This window comes from Panulirus ornatus, chromosome 14, assembly GCF_036320965.1.
Source record: "Panulirus ornatus isolate Po-2019 chromosome 14, ASM3632096v1, whole genome shotgun sequence".
NCBI classification, from domain to species: Eukaryota; Metazoa; Arthropoda; class Malacostraca; order Decapoda; family Palinuridae; genus Panulirus; species Panulirus ornatus.
This window is the reverse complement of record NC_092237.1, coordinates 9,007,935-9,024,749: the sequence shown is the minus strand read 5'-3', so window position 1 is coordinate 9,024,749 and position 16,815 is coordinate 9,007,935. Positions and strand designations below refer to the sequence as shown.

Below are 16,815 nucleotides of genomic sequence, written 5' to 3'. Positions count from 1 at the left end.
TGTATGAATATGTGCGTGTGTATATATGTATATGTCTGTGTATGTATATTTTGAAATGTGTAGATATGTATATGTGCGTGTGTGGGTGTTTATGTATATACATGTGTATGTAGGTGGGTTGGGCCATTCTTTTGTGTGTTTCCTTGCACTACCTTGCTAACACAGGAGACAGCAACAAAGTATAAAAAATAATAATGAATAAATGTTTTGTTAATGTAAGCCCTGATCCAGAGGGAAGCCTCTGTGGTGCATTTTACTTATTTATTGTCACCTTTTCTCGGACAATTAGACAAAAGCACCTTATACGGTAAGAATCAGGTAATTGTTCCCTAAAATCACCTGGAGTCAAACAGCAGTGGAGGCAGCCTTAGAATAAACAACTTTAGTTGGTACCCTTAACCATAATGCTTTCATTTAGAAAGATTCCCGTTTCTTATATGATATCCATCAATATGTGGTTTTTATATATACTTCAATGTTATCAAGTATACGAGTTACCTCATACCACTTGATGTACCTTTCATCTCCCTCCTCCCTCTGGCCTGTAACAAACGCATCATTTTCCTTCAGAATATTTACAGTCCTGTTATCCTTATTACAAATCTTGCTTATGTCTTAAACTATTGTATACAGTCTTCTGTAAACCCACATTTCACTTCTTGCCTAATAGGGCTCCATTATCCCTAAACATACCTACATAGGTAGCATGAGCATCTGTCCTTCCCTCACTCATTCTGGTATTGTGTACCAAATTTTCCCAAGTGACGCCAGGTGTCTCAAACAAACATGAGGCATGGGTTCCATCGCTCTTGTTCTCTCCCAGGGTTCTATAAAACGTTATTTATTTTACAGTTGTATTTCCATACACACTCTGGGAGAGGGCACAATGAAAGTTTCCCAGAGTGTGTATGGAAGTACAACTGTAAAATAAATAACATTTCAAAGAACCCTGGAGAGAACAAGAGCGATGGAACCCATGCCTCATGTTTGTTTGAGACACCTAGTGTCACTTGGGAAAATTGGTACACAATACCAGGACGAGTGAGGGAAGGACAGATGCTCATGCTACCTATGTAGGTACGTTTAGGGATAATGGAGTCCTATTAGGCAAGAAGTGAAATGTGGGTTTACAGAAGATTGTATACAATAGTTTAAGACATAAACAAGATTTGTAATAAGGACAACAGGACTGTAAATATTCCGAAGGAAAATGGTGCGTTTGTTACAGGCCAGAGTGAGGAGGGATATGAAAGGTACATCAAGTGGTATGAGGTAACTCATATACTTGATAATATTGAAGGACATATAAAAATCACACATTAATGGATATCACATAAGAAACGGGAATCTTTGTAAATGAGAGCATTATGGTTAAGGGTACCAACTAAAGTTGTTTATTCTAAGGCTGCCTGCCTCCACTGCTGTTTGACTCCAGGTGATTTTAGGGAACAATTACCTGATACTTTCCATATAAGGTGCCATTGTCTAATTGTCAGAGAAAAGGTGACAATGAATAAGATGCACCACAGAGGCTTCCTGGTCCACACAGCCTTTAGAATTGCAAAATTTTATTCAAATTTCCTCTCTGCTTTCTCCTTTCACGAATTTATTAAGGCTCATTGCTTGTAGAAGCTTTTCAGTTTCACCATACATTTACAGTATGTTCTACAAAATATCTATAACCCTATCATAGTCTTTCTCCAGATCTTTGAATGCCACATTCAAATCCCTTCCTTTTAAGTATTTCTCATTTTCTCCAAAGCAAACTCCTAGTCCACGCATCCTTTAACTTTCCTTTTATTCACATTTCTTCTCAACTTACACATTCTCCCAGACACTAACTTCAACATAACTCAAATTTGCCTAGAAACCCCAACCTAAACAGACTGCATAACTTTCTTACTCTTCCCAGGAGCTTTGCATTCCTCTGCCTTTGCCATATCCATAAACAAACTAAAGCCATGGTTTTGCTAGAGATTTGGTAAACTTTTGCAGTCAGTCAATTGTTTGGGTAGGAGTAATTTAAACCAAATTAATTTGAAAATATATTTTCTTTACCATTTAATATATGTTTTATGTACAAAACCTTAAAGAATATAGTATTCACTAATCAAAAACTCGTTAATACTGGAGCAAAATAGTATGTAAAAATCAAGTGGTTTATATTCCTATAAAAATATATATGGATACCAGCTCCATTAACTAAATATATTTTGTAACTAAGAGATTGTGTTTGCACATCCTTTTTTTTTTTTTTTTCCCATCTACATTTGCTAATATATCTTTAGTCACAAATACTAAAGTCTGTGAATCCTATATTGCTGTCACTAATTAAAAATGAAAAAAACTGGCCTATACCAAACCTTTGCTTGCAGAGCTCCTTGTATGGGCCCTATTCAAATTCACATTATTTCAAATTAACATCGACAGCATTTAGAAATGATTCATGTATTCATGTACCACAGAGTAATGAATGTGTGCTCTCAATGGCATGATAATTTCCATTTTATTTGAATAAAAAATGAATCCCAAAGATTTTATGCTTTAGGACTTCTAGGTACTCTGGAAAGAGGTAACGGTTGACCCTTTGCAAAGCGAATGTGGGCATAATTGGTAAGGTTGAAGAAATAGTGTGGAGTAGCAACATCTAAAGTGCCCAGTGTTGATACTTCAGGTGAATCTGTGGGTACAGCTTCTGTATTGCTCTGCTTTGAGAACTGGACATGAGAGGGACTTGGCAAAGGTGGGGACAGTGGTGGAGAAATATGAGAAACAGGGCGAGGTGGCAGTCGAGGACGACGTTGAGGAGGTATGTTGGCTAAAGGTGGACCTGGTTTGATAGGAAGATGCTCTTGCTCATCTTCTGAGTCATCCTTCTCTTCCTTATTGATGACATCATCATCATCATCATCATCAACATAATCCTTATCATCTTCATCACCATCCTGTAAGAAACATACAAATGTGAAAATAATTTTGCAGTTCTATTGGATGAACATTACAAATACATTACACTCTTCCCTAGCTTTTACAGGCCCAGAAAAAGCAGTTTCACAAGTGATCTTTTTAATTTTGACACCAGCTTCTGTAAATTGCAGAGATGAATGGGTGAGCATGGCAACATTGCACAGGCTGTGACGTCCCATATCTGTTATCAAAGCCCATACTCCTCTCACCTACCCCATACCACCATCAATAGCCCTCCACCTCCAACATTTAGCCTTTCAATTCATTTTCCAGCACCAAACCCCCAACAAAAAGCTTCACACCCCTTCTCACTGTAATCCTACTCAATCATCTATTGTCACAACTAAACTCATCATTAAGTCAAATATCATCACAACCTAGCTCCACAGCATTAACATGATTAGAATAAATCCTACCATTGACATATATTTGGGAAATGGAGATTGTCTTAGTAATCACATGCATCACATACACCACAAATGAAAAGTCACTTTGGCAAAGCTGTATCACTGGGAGTTAGAGTCTTGTTAAAGAGCTTTTCACTCCACAGGAGTTTTTAGAAAAAGGTCCTGGGAAACAAAAGGACTATTTTTTAGAAAAAGTCCTTTGTGATGAGGACCTGGGCTACACTAGAGAAGTAGAGCTTGAGGTGTATGGAGGGAACAGAGGAAACAGCAACCCCCCCTGCAGCGAGGTAGCCCCAGGAAAAGCCAAAATGGCCACATTCGTTCACACTCAGTCTCTAGCTGTCATGTGTAATGCACTGAAACCACAGCTCCCTTTCCACATCCAGGCCCCACAGACCTTTACATGATTTACCCCAGACACTTCACATGCTCTGGTTCAATCCATTGACAGCACGTCGACCCCAGTATACCACAGTGTTCCAATGCACTCTATTCCTAGCATACCTTTCACCCTCCTTTATGTTCAGGCCCCAATCACTCAAACTCTTTTTCACGCCATCCTTCCACCTCCAATTTGATCTCCCGCGTCTCCTTCTTCCCTCCATCTCTGACACATATCGTCTTTGTCATTCTGAATCTATTCATATAAATGGAAATTCATATGTTAATCGGCTAAGAATAGCATAATCACTATTTGGGTAGTTTGGTTCCCATATGAACTTGCCTTAAGCTGAACTGCACAGATTAACTACAAAATAAAAAATAAAAAAATAATCCTCTCTTTTATTTACACTTCTTATAGAATCCATGAACAAACTACTGCTACAGTTCTGCATTCAAATATGTTATTACTGGAGACAGGAAACTGGCTTTACAGCAGAAATCTTTGTCCACTATATATATATGGAGTATGCTGAGCCTATATCTATGTATTTTTTGCAGTGCACAAAACATCTATAACGTAATGAGAAAATAATAACTGTGAAGCCTACCTTGTTGAGTCTTGGTCGTCTGGCTGAGGTGGTAAAGATGTCTTGAGGGAGATCATAGCACTTACATACACAACATGAAGGAAACCGGAACCAGTCACTGTAGAAGAAAAATTATTTGCATTACCGAATTACCTCGGCAATATCACATCACCTATCTATAAGTCATAACATGATTACATACTTTTGTGTCTCAAGAAACTTCATCTTTCCCACTATTGACCCTCCCTATATAATTCCCCAACTAACCATAGGGCTTCTGCTAAACTATATCTGTTAACTTAAGAAATGTACGGAATACAAAAAAAAAAAAAAAAATTGTACCATGCAGTTTCTTGCAATATCTGGAATATCTTTGAGCAGCTAAATATGCTTTACCCTTCATTGAAACTTACCTTCATTTGATTTAAATAGGAAAGTGGCCTCATAAGTTGATGTTCAGCCCTCTGCATAAGATCGATTTGTATGAAGGAATGTACTCATGAATAACTTTATTTAATTCTGATGATGTTGTGTGCTATCTCTAAAATAGGTAAACTTGTACAGTAAAGTTGATACAATAATTTTAGTACAGTCTTACATAAACTCTGGCATCATTTTGTAAAGAACCTTCCCCATCCAAGTAATGAGAACATTCACTTTGGCAAAACATTCTACACACTTAAACCAAACAATTACAAATATATAAAAATTTCACAAACCAGTTGCCCAGAGGATGAATTTCCTTCTGTACCTCATTAGTCTTATTTCTATACTATACTACTGTAAGATGAAAAGGTACTTAATCACCAACTATCCAGCTAGCTGAACCCCACAACACAGCGCACCTCCATCACACCATCATACTGCTATAACATCTCCCTCACCTTAGACTAACAAAACTTGCAGTCTAATGGTGACTAAATAACTGATTTGTCCACTCCAAAGAATGATCACCGTTGCACTACACAGTATCAGAATTACATCATGATCAGCTCTTTCAATTTATTTATTTGAAACTAGTACAGTTACTGATAAAGGAAAAGTTCATAAAAAAAAGGCATAGGTCCTTATGACTGTTAGCCTGAGATACCCAGGAACAAAAACGAGGGATTTTTTTTAGCAAAAACTACCAATTTAAACAACCAAAGATTATTCATTGTACAAATAGGTTTCATCTGTTGAACAGCTGGCCACAGAAAATGGGGCTTTGTTGGCATTCCTTACTTTCTATTTGCAACAATTCTCAAAAGATGCAGTTTTGCCTTGTTCCACTTTTATGTTCTTAGAACCAATTTGAAATCTGATGGATGTTTAAGTGGCTGCTGATAAAGGATGAGTGCTTTATGATGATATGTTACCTCAGTTACTATTCTGGGAGTTTTAATGTTGATGGATGCATGTGGCAGTAAAGTCTACCCTCCTATTCTACCAGTTTCTAAAATCAGACAAAAGGAGAAGCCAAGCAAGGATTTTCACACATAGATAATTTCTTGGCACAGCCTTATTTAGACAGGAAAAGGCAAGCTGGTAGAAAAAAAGGAACTTAATGCTGAAGATCAGCAATACTTCTGTAACACATCCAACCAACATAAATTTGGATTTCAGTAGCCTAAAAACTCTCATCATTCAACATACAAAGTAATTAGTAAATAAAGTCCAATAATTAACACATACAAACTTTAACTATAACTTCCATAAATAACCAGATGGACTGTTTTGTTTCAAAGGAAAAAAATAGGCAGATAAACTAGTATCTGTTACATTTAAAGGTGGGTTATATTGGAAAATTTACAAAGAATTTTACAAAGTTAACTGCACTCACCTGAAGATGCCACGGCACTCATTTGAAGGGTCAAAGGCTAGTAGCTTGTGCAGGCGGTACTGTTGCTCACAGCGACACCCAGAGCGGCAGTACATCTGACGGTGCTCATACCTATAGATAACTTAACTATTACTACACTTATTATAGTATCCTTGTGTTGTTCAGTAAATATAGTATCATCTCATTAATAGCAGTTTATAATAACAACAGGAAATAACTAAGACTTTTCAAGAGTAGAGGAACTGGGTATTTCACTGTCATATCTTCATAACTGTAACATCCTTCAAATTCTAGCACTCGGGACCTATTAGTTGCAGACTTTCAGAAATTCTCAGTTTTCAGATATAACTGCCTCACCCACACATGGACTACTGGCATTCTGTCCACAAACATACAACCTTTCCTTGTCATATGTAACACTTAATCCACGCAGCTCATTCTTTGTAATTCTAGATTTTCCTGTGTGTTAACTATGTGTTAACCCTGCCTCTTGGCGAAATGGTAGGAGCAATAAATAGAAGTGCGAGGTAGAAATGATTAGGCAGGAGCATTGGGTAGAAAGAAATATCAGATAGGAGCCTCTGCAAACACTGTGCTATAGTTGCCCTCTGCCAGTGGGTTGTTTAGGGTGAGGCAGTAAAGGCAAAGCAGTGGCAATGGAATTCACTAGTTATGGGAATTCTATCCCCTAGCCACCCCTTTGAAGGGTTCCCTATTGGAATAGGTGTTATAGGCAAAATAATAATAAAAAAAAAATAAATAAAATGAGCTGGTGTATAAAAGAGACTGAATGTGTTTGGGACCCAAACACCACAGAAGTAGAAATCATGCAGAGAGAGATAGCAAGTAGTCCGTTTCTGGGTGGAAAGCCTGAAATTTACTTAATTTCAAATGTAATATTTTAAAAACTATCCATTTTTCTGTCTGAAATAGATTAATTAAGGATGGATTTGGGGAATTTTACTGTACTAAAAGGCCTTTCTGAAAACATTTATGGCAGAGCAGTAACAACTATCAATATTTACCTTAAAATGCTAATCCAGTGAAAGAATCTATTGCAGGGGTAAATTCTAAAAGTTTATACTCTGTCTCAATTGTGTCATCAATTCCATGGCAACAAAGGAAATACACATATAAACACTGAGTAAACCAAAGCAACATGCACCATAACTACAATTTTTAGAATAGCTCTATATGATGAATACGTTTACACAAATATGTAATCAGGATCTGAATGTAAAAGTGGGTCAGGTGACAAGTGAGGGTATAAGCTAACAAGGGAGAGAGCTTGTGTTCTGAAAGAGGGCTGTGACTGAGAATGTTTGGAGGGGGTTGGTATTTCATGTGTGACGGGGTGGCGATGAGAATGAATAAAGGCAGACTATGTATTATGTACATGTGTATATATGTATATGTCTGTGTGTATATATATACATATATATATATATATATATATATATATATATATATATATATATATATATATATATATATATACATTGAGATGTATAGGTATGTATATTTGCATGTGTGGAGGTGTAAGTATATACATGTGGGTGGGTTGGGCCATTCTTTCGTCTGTTTCCTTGCACTACCTCGCTAATGCGGGAGACAGTGACAAAGCAATATAAAATAAATGTATATATATATATATATATATATATATATATATATATATATATATATATATATATATATATATATATAGGTATCAATAAGTGAGTGGTACTGGGGGTTAACAAGCATTACTGGATGCATACACACACAAGTATAATTGGGATAAAGAATGGGGGTAACACGCTGTCAATGGGTTGAATCAGGGTATATGAAATGGTCAGGGGAAACCACTGCTTCATTGTGGACAGGGGGGGTTTGATACATTGTACATGAGGTTGTATCATTGTGAATAGTCTCATTACATCTTTCTCTTTTATGTCTTCATAAGAGTCTGCACATCCGTGCTATTGGCTTTATCACCATTTCCCGCATCAGCAAAGTAGCACCAGAAAACAAAGAATGGCCCATTCACTCATATACACACATATATACATAAATGCCCATACACACACATATACATACCTTATACATGCATACATATAGACTTTTTTCTTTTCTTTCAAACTATTTGCCATTTCCCTGCATTAGCGAGGTAGCGTTAAGAACAGAGGACTGGGCCTTTGAGGGAATACCCTCACCTGGCCCAATTCTCTGTTCCTTCTTTTGGAAAATTAAAAAAAAACGAGAGGGGAGGATTTCCAGCCCCCCGCTCCCTCCCCTTTTAGTCGCCTTCTACGACACGCAGGGAATACGTGGGAAGTATTCTTAATCCCTTATCCCCAGGGATAATACATATAGACACATGTACATATTTATACTTGCATGCCTTCATCCATTCCTGTCACTACCCTGCCCCACAGGAAATAGCATCACTACCCCCAGGTTCAGCTATCGTGTGCAATACGCCGAAACTACAGCTCCCTATCCACATCCAGGCCCCACAGACCTTTCCATGGTTTACCCCGGACGCTTCACATGCCCTGGTTCAGTCCAATGATAACAAGTCGACCCCAGTACACCACATCATCCAATTCTCTCTACTCCTTGCAAGCCTCTCACCCTCCTGTATGTTCAGGCCCTGATCACTCTAAATCATTTTCACTCCATCCTTCCACTTCCAATTTGGTATCCCGCTTCTTAATGCTCCCTTCACCTCTGACACATACATCCTCTTTGTCAATCTTTCCTCACTCATTCTCTCCATATGTCCAAACTATTTCAACACACCCTCTCCTGCTCTCTCAACCACACTTTTTATTTCCACACACCTATCTTACCCCTTTTATTACTTACTCAAGCAAACCACCTCAAACTACACAATGTCCTCAAACATAACATTTCCAACACATCCACCCTCTTCCATACAACCCTTTACACATATATATACATAAATACCTAAACATGTATATATACATACACATACATATCAACATATATACATACACAGATATATATACAACACTGCCCCCTACTTCAGCAAGGGAACGTCAGGAAAACAGACAAAAAAGGCCACATTCATTCACACTCACTCCCTAGCTGTCTTGTGTAATGCACTGAAACCACAGCTCCCTATCCACATCCAACCCCCACAGACCTTTCCAAGGTTTATCCCAGATGTTTCACATGCCCTGGTTCAGTCCACCGACAGCACATTGACCCCAGTTTACCACATCATTCCAATTCACTCTATTCTATAGATATATTGCAAATCAGTTTCATATAAGTACATGAGCCTCTAAGAAAATGCACAACAGCAAAATTATGTTCAACAAAAAGGAAGAAAAGAAGAAGTAGAAGGAAATGGAAGAGATGTCAATTAATGTAAAAAAAAATAAATCTAAGGTAATAGTTTCAAGTGCTTCATCTAACTCTTGAAATGGTATTCATACTGAAGTACTATGTCATAAAAGGTGTGTGGTAGAGAAGCCACAAGAACTAACTACTATGCTATAAATACATTCATCTTTTAGGTTCTATTATAACAGAATAAGAGGAAACTCAATGGTTACACACTTGCAACGTTCCCACTGGACATATTGCTCAAAAGGGTACAGATTGAGGAGTGCAAGAGTCTCTCCACGGGTATTGTTGGCCCAGTATGGCGCTACAAACTCCTCCTTCACCGGACAAGCATTTCTGTGGAATAAAATAATTTCATGAGAAAATATTAAAGAACATGACTATCTCAAGGGTGAAGGCATGTACAGAGCATCAGATTGGGGAAGAGCAGTGTGGTTTCAGAATTGGCAGAGGATGTGTGGGTCAGGTGTTTGCTTTGAAGAATGTATGTGAGAAATACTTAGAAAAGCAAATGGATTTGTATGTAGCATTTATGGATCTGGAGAAGGCATATTATAGACTTGATAGAGATGCTCTGTGGAAGGTACTAAGAATATATGGTGTGGGAGGCAAGTTGTTAGAAGCAGTGAAAAGTTTTTATCGAGGATGTAAGGCTTGTGTACGTGTAGGAAGAGAGGAAAGTGATTGGTTCTCAGTGAATGTAGGTTTGCGGCAGGGGTGTGTGATGTCTCCATGGTTGTTTAATTTGTTTATGGATGGGGTTGTTAGGGAGGTGAATGCAAGAGTTTTGGAAAGGGGCAAGTATGAAGTCTGTTGCGGATGAGAGAGCTTGGGAAGTGAGTCAGTTGTTGTTCGCTGATGATACAGCGCAGGGGGCCGATTCATGTGAGAAACTGCAGAAGCTGGTGACTGAGTTTGGTAAAGTGTGTGAAAGAAGAAAGTTAAGAGTAAATGTGAATAAGAGCAAGGTTATTAGGTACAGTAGGGTTGAGGGTCAAGTCAATTGGGAGTCAAGTTTGAATGGAGGAAGTAAAGTGTTTTAGATATCTGGGAGTGGATCTGGCAGCGGATGGAACCATGGAAGCGGAAGTGAATCATAGGGCCATTTCTTTCGTCTGTTTCCTTGCGCTACCTTGCAAACGCGGGAGACAGCAACAAAGCAAAATAAATAAATAAATGACTATCTATCTGTATCTCTGAGGCCCATTCCCTGTAGGAACTCCTTTAAGGGGGAGGCCATGGCAAAAGTCTCTCCATAATTGGTGAACTCCAGTGCCTCACCCTTAACAGGCCACTGGAAGATGGCAACCCTAGTGCTGTTTCCAGAGGCTCAACCTACTAACCCTAGTGCTCTTTCCAGAGGCTCCAACCTACTACGTCTACCTAATGCTTGCGCCTAAATGTTCCTCCCTACTACTTCTACCTAATGCTTGCGCCTAAATGTTCCTCCCTACTACTTCTACCTAATGCTTCAGTATAAAGTTCATACCAACTACTACTATGACCACTTTGCCTAAAGGTAGGCCAAGCACAATACTCTCCCCAAGAAAGTCTAGAGTTAAGAAGAACGAGCTGTGTAAGTTAAGTGTTGTCACGTTATATGTGGCAGAAAGAGAGCTAACTGGGTCAGAGGAGTGCAACTTGGCAACCATTGAAGTGCTGGCTCACTATACAGCCTTCACTAATCCTTCTGATATCTAAGTGAGTAGTACCGGTAATATTTATCCCTGGTTGGTGACTGCCTACCAACTAAGACCTTGTAAAAAAAAATGTGACATGGCATTTAAACCAAGGCAAGGGCAGAACAATCCATGAATGAAAGGATACAGGTCTTTGCAATTCCAGCTATAAGTTCAATCTAAAATCTAATACATTTGTAGCACCTTTCATAATGTATCTCTGTCAACCCTATCAATAGTTTTAGCCAGATCCATTAATGCCTAATAAAAGTCACTCTAATTAAGTATTTCTCACATTTTTCAAAGCAACACCTAAACCACACATCCTCTGTCTTTCCTAAAACCATATTCCTCCACATTCAGGTGCTTGCTCCATGCATGAAGTCACCCTCTGAATGACTTGTTTCCCAACACTCAACACTGTAATTCACGACATTCATTAATAACCCCCTTGCCTGAATATAAGTGCACTATGGATGCATTCTACCAGATCTCTGGCATCTCACATTAGGCCATAATAAGACAAAACTGCCTGAAAAAAATTAATAACTCAATCACCTCCTTCCATAAGAGAGCTCAACTGCAATTCCATCCACTACCTGTTATCACTCTTAATACATTTCTATCAACTGTTACTTACATTCCACGAAGTGGTCTTTTAACTTTAATAGGTTCTCCTGTTGATTCAGTTTTGACCTCCTCCCTCACAGTTTCTTCAAGTTTTAAGTCATAAGCAACCTGCTCACGTAATTCAACTCCTAAATCTTCACTCTCTACAGTTCCATCCTCAGTATCTGATATCTCTTTGTTCTCCTCAGCAAACCCTCCAACATTTTCATCTTCACTCAGTGCTTCTTCAATCCCAAGGTCAATTTCATCTTTTGTATAATGATCAACCCCATCACCATGGATCTTCACCCCTTGGTCAACTCTATCACCAAGGGTAAGTGTAGTCAAATCATCCTCATCCAGTGGGGTAGATATGAAACCCTCGCTGAAGAAGCCATCTTCATCCTCAAGGTCATCACGAAACAACTGTGAATGGGTGGTAAGGGATGCTGGGGTAGATGTCTGTAAAAAGGAAGAACATACATTATGATACAGAGCCATACCATACAATAAATCATTTCTTATCACACACAAGCACTATCTATATTTATCCCACCTAGAGCTACCTTAAGTGGGTGGCCAAGATATCAGTCTCCATAACTGGTGAATTCCTCTGCCACTCCTTAGCCTTCAGTGCCTCACCCATAACAGGTCACTGGCGAGGGGCAACTCTGGCACAGTGTTTGCAGAGGCTCTCACCTAATGTTCCTACTGACTACAACTACCTAATACTCTTGCCTAATGTTCCTACTTTCAACTTCTATTGAATGTTTCTACCTTATGCTCCTGCCTAAATGTTTGTACCTAATGCTTCTATCTATAGCTCCTAACATTCTGACAAAAGGCAGGGCTAGAGCATAATGCTCACCACAGGAAAATCTAATTATGAAGAATGAGCTGTGTGATTTAGGTGTTGTCAAGTGTTATGCATGACAAGGAGTGATTACATGTTTGTGGACAGCTGCCAATAGTCCAAATGTAGACAAAGCAGAAAAAAAAGACAGCTACCCGGGTCTGAGGAATGCAACTTCACAACCACTAAAGTGCTGGCTCACTACGTAACTGTCACTAACCCTCTTGATGCCCAAGCAAGTAATACTGGTGATGTACTTTCCTTGTCGTTGGCTGCTTAGCAATGTCTACCTACATATGTATGTTAATAAAACAAATACAAGTAAAGAAGTATTAAATATTATCTTCAGAAGTGAAGAAAAAAATTTCAGCTATTAAAGACATATGATTGTTTACAAAATATATAAAATACTGATACATTATGAGTTGTCTGGGAATGGGTATGAAAGGAACCCATATGGCTGATGGTCATTCTAAGGAATCATCCTTGAGGAAAATAAGTTTCCATGAGTTTATGGCAAAAAGTAGGAGCCAAAGATTGTGAGGGTACCAATACTTTACATGAGGTTTCCAATGGGACACCTTGTTTAAGACGAAGAAGAATCACTTTACAAAGATAAAAGCACATTGCACTTTTTAGAAATAAAATCAATCCTCCATTTACCTCAGACTCTGTTATGGAAATATAACTACTCTCAGTCTCGGAAGAGTGCCCAAGGCTAGTGGTGTAGAGAGAACTAGTGGCGTCTGTGGAGAAATCTGAAAGTGTTGTCCATGTATCCATGTCCATAGGATCAGCACCTTCCTGGTGTTCAAGAGGAATGAGTGTGGGCTCAGTCCCTTCCTCAATTACTGAGAAGTATTCCCTTGTAAGTGATGCTGCTTTATCAAGTTCAACCTGCTGGTCATCTGTAAATAGTAAATAACAAAGATGACTTACAGAAATGGTCTTATAATCAGATTCCAAGTATTAATCCAGCATATATTTGAGAAAATTAAATCTACTTCAAAAAGATGAGACAGTTTTTGATCTCACTTAGAAATGTAAAAGTACAGTAAACAACCATTCTAACAGACTGCAATAATCAGCTTCCAACAGACCTCCTAGACCCCTATCAGACTAAGTTTTGGAATCTAACAGAAATTTCCATGAAAGTCCATTACACTGCAAATTTAGTCCAGTAAATTAAGTACCTATCACATCAAGTTTGGGATGTAATAGAATAGTCCATTAATTTATGACACCAGTCCAGATGGTATCGGGAGAACATGTGACAGCCTATTGTTCATTTCCTTAGTACATTTTTTCTTTGTATTACTAACATATGGTACAGTCCTCTTTGCACACACACTTGCAGTTTTAAACTGATTTATAATAATGATGCAATATCACCTTTTGTACCTTTACACCAAAAAAGATAATTCAAGTAGTAGAAATTTAAAGGAGAAACAAGACCTAGCTTGGTCATTGCCCACCAGTCTATGATAAGCAACCATTTGGTCAACAGATGAAAAAACTCTGTGCCCATTTTCTCATGCAACAGCAGCATTTTTATGGTACAAACACCCATACTTTTGTCTTATATCATGGGAGATAAGAATGCCATGTGTTGTACTTGCTACAAGGTCCAGGTAACACCCATGGGATGATGAAAAGCTGAAAAGGAATGAGCATCATGAGCGTGGGGAAAGAAGCTTGTCTCATACATGCTCCACTTCTGACCAGGAGATAATGCAGGTGACACTAGGAGCTATTTCCTCTTGACTTAGAGTAGTCTGATTTTCCCTGAGCACCAGCGGTTTCTAAATTATACGGCAGAATTCCATATATCAATGATCATTTAGGAAGTAAAAGAATTTGGCTTCTAAAAGACCACTCTTTCCCCAATTAGTCCATAAGAACAGTTCACTGTATCACAAAAAGTTGTGCATGCACATATGTGTTTGTATTAACCTATTTGTCCTTTACAGGAGGGAGTTTTACACTTATGGGGCCCCATCTCTTGAATATTCCCTATTATCATACCTCTTAAATTTATGTAAGCTGTCTGCATCAACCATGTCTTTAGTCATTTCATCATTTCATTTATTCTTATACTATAAAAGTACTGTTTTCAATATTTTTCTAATAAGTTTCTTGCTTAATTGCATGTCATGTCCTATCCCTACATCTTTTAAAGAACTATTTACTGTGTGTTATCAGTCTGGTTTAAAAACTCAAAAGCTGTCATCAAGTTACCTCACTTTTTTCAATTCCGAGGTTAGCAAATTCATGGCTTCTTGCCTTTCCATGTAATTCAGCATTCTTAATTCTGCTGAGATACACTGTACTGCAGTCTATTCCTTACTATGGCCTGACCAATCTTTGTTCTCTTTCATGATGAACATAAAGTTAAAGAAGGGTTCAAAGCTGATGAGTTACATTTTACCACCTCAGTCTGTAACCCTTGGTTACACATTGGTGGGAGTAATGCAGCATAAAGTCTCACATTACTATATTTGCCACTGTTTTCTATGTCCTCTTCTTTTTAAGTATATGCATTAGAGTCATGATACAAATTTTTTTCTTAATTTTCTTGCACACTTACAACTGCATAAACAACGTAAGTTAACTAAAGGACTATTTGCTTTGGTTTCCACAGCCACTAATATCATAACAGCCCTTCCATATACATAGGTTTGGAACCCCTGCACTAAGAGCTATAAAGATCCATTTAAAAATTCTATGGGACTAACAGAAAAGAATAAACAAGCATTTCTGAGGAATTAATGGGAATAAGATTGGAATAGTTCATCAGGTGAGACTCAGCAACAAGACAATACCAACATGCAGATTACAGCAAAGAATGAGAGCTACTAAAGAAAATATATCTGAAAGGTATGTGAAAGGTAGATATAGGGGCAAATTAAAAAACTGATGAGAAAGAACAAAGATAAAAGGTTACTTCTGTAAAATGAGTTAATAAGACAAAGTAATTAACCATTGTGAAATAAAAAAATGCTGTTCAGCATAAGTACTATGTGATGCAGTCTTACTTGCTGTGGCTGGAACATCCTCAGTAGTACTTAGAGGGTTGTTGGTGGTGGTACCCCTAGTGACAGTAGAATGCCTTGATGTTGTCCTGGTGCTCTTGGTTGTATCGGTGGACACCAATGGTGCAGAATCCCTCACCTTTGTAGTTCTACTGGTGGTGGGAGTTTCATCTTGTATATTTGTTGCTTTTGACTGGGATTTTGGTTTGGCTGTAGTGTGTGTTTGTCGCTGATTAGAAGTGTAATCCGGCTCCATGGTCACCTTTATGGCACGGGAATTAAGTCGATCTCTTTGCTTGGAGGCAAGTTTTGAGCTATGAGAATTCAAGGTGTTTGAGCGTGAGGGGTTCTGGTACCTGGGTGATCGCGCGCTGCCTAATGATGGATTCCGGTACTGATGTTGTCGCTTAGGCATCTCATCATACATTTCATCATATAAGTTATTGAGTAACTCTGTCCGCAATACATTGTAGTGGCGCTGGGTGCCATACATTCGCTTCATTAGACCCTGATTTTCATAAATAAAACGGCGAACAGCACCCCTGTTGGGAAAAAAATATTTGTATTACCAAACATAATTTTCAGTTATAAAGTGTAAAGCATGACATAATATTCTCTGTTCTTGATCTAAACAAAAATACTTAACTTCAAAGAAAATACAGTTGTTATATTCCATAATTAATCAATTATGAGGTACACGATGCTACTTTCGGTCATTCTACACCAAATAATTCAAGGCCATCATTAATTTTCCTTGTAATATGATTGATGTCTAGCATTTGCAAGATACTAAGCCAGACAACAAATTCTTTTACATGCATACTGTAGTAGTTGACAACAAAATTCAGAGACTTTTAAATGACCATGCCTCCTGATTTATTACATAGGGAAAGATTATTATTTTGTTTGCCTCCTCAAAAACAGCCAAGCATCAAAATGTTATAACTTAATGCAACCCTTACTGCTGACGTCTAAATTCCCCAAAAATACCCCTAACTTAAGTCTACACTCACAACAGGCAAAGTGAATACATGGACACTTGTACACCTGACGTACTGAAAGAATATTAATCTACATCAAACATAGCTTCTTTTTGCTGATACATAGTAGAATGACTT

At 38.1% G+C, this 16,815-nt stretch overlaps 1 protein-coding gene across 5 annotated transcripts in view; it reads right to left on the bottom strand.

Moving 5' to 3' along the window:
* Positions 1–2,032: 2,032 nt before the first annotated feature.
* LOC139753286 (uncharacterized) overlaps positions 2,033–16,815 on the bottom strand; it is a 44,851-nt gene continuing 30,068 nt past the window's right edge. For all 5 annotated transcript variants that reach the window (XM_071669567.1, XM_071669564.1, XM_071669565.1 and 2 more), the window contains exons 3-9: positions 15,701–16,239; positions 13,329–13,573; positions 11,844–12,274; positions 9,738–9,860; positions 6,168–6,278; positions 4,367–4,463; positions 2,033–2,945 (exon numbers count right to left, since the gene is read on the bottom strand). In XM_071669567.1, the coding sequence (XP_071525668.1) occupies positions 2,538–2,945; positions 4,367–4,463; positions 6,168–6,278; positions 9,738–9,860; positions 11,844–12,274; positions 13,329–13,573; positions 15,701–16,239 (1,954 nt within the window). In that variant the 3' untranslated portion in view covers positions 2,033–2,537. The remainder of the gene's footprint in view (positions 2,946–4,366; positions 4,464–6,167; positions 6,279–9,737; positions 9,861–11,843; positions 12,275–13,328; positions 13,574–15,700; positions 16,240–16,815) is intronic.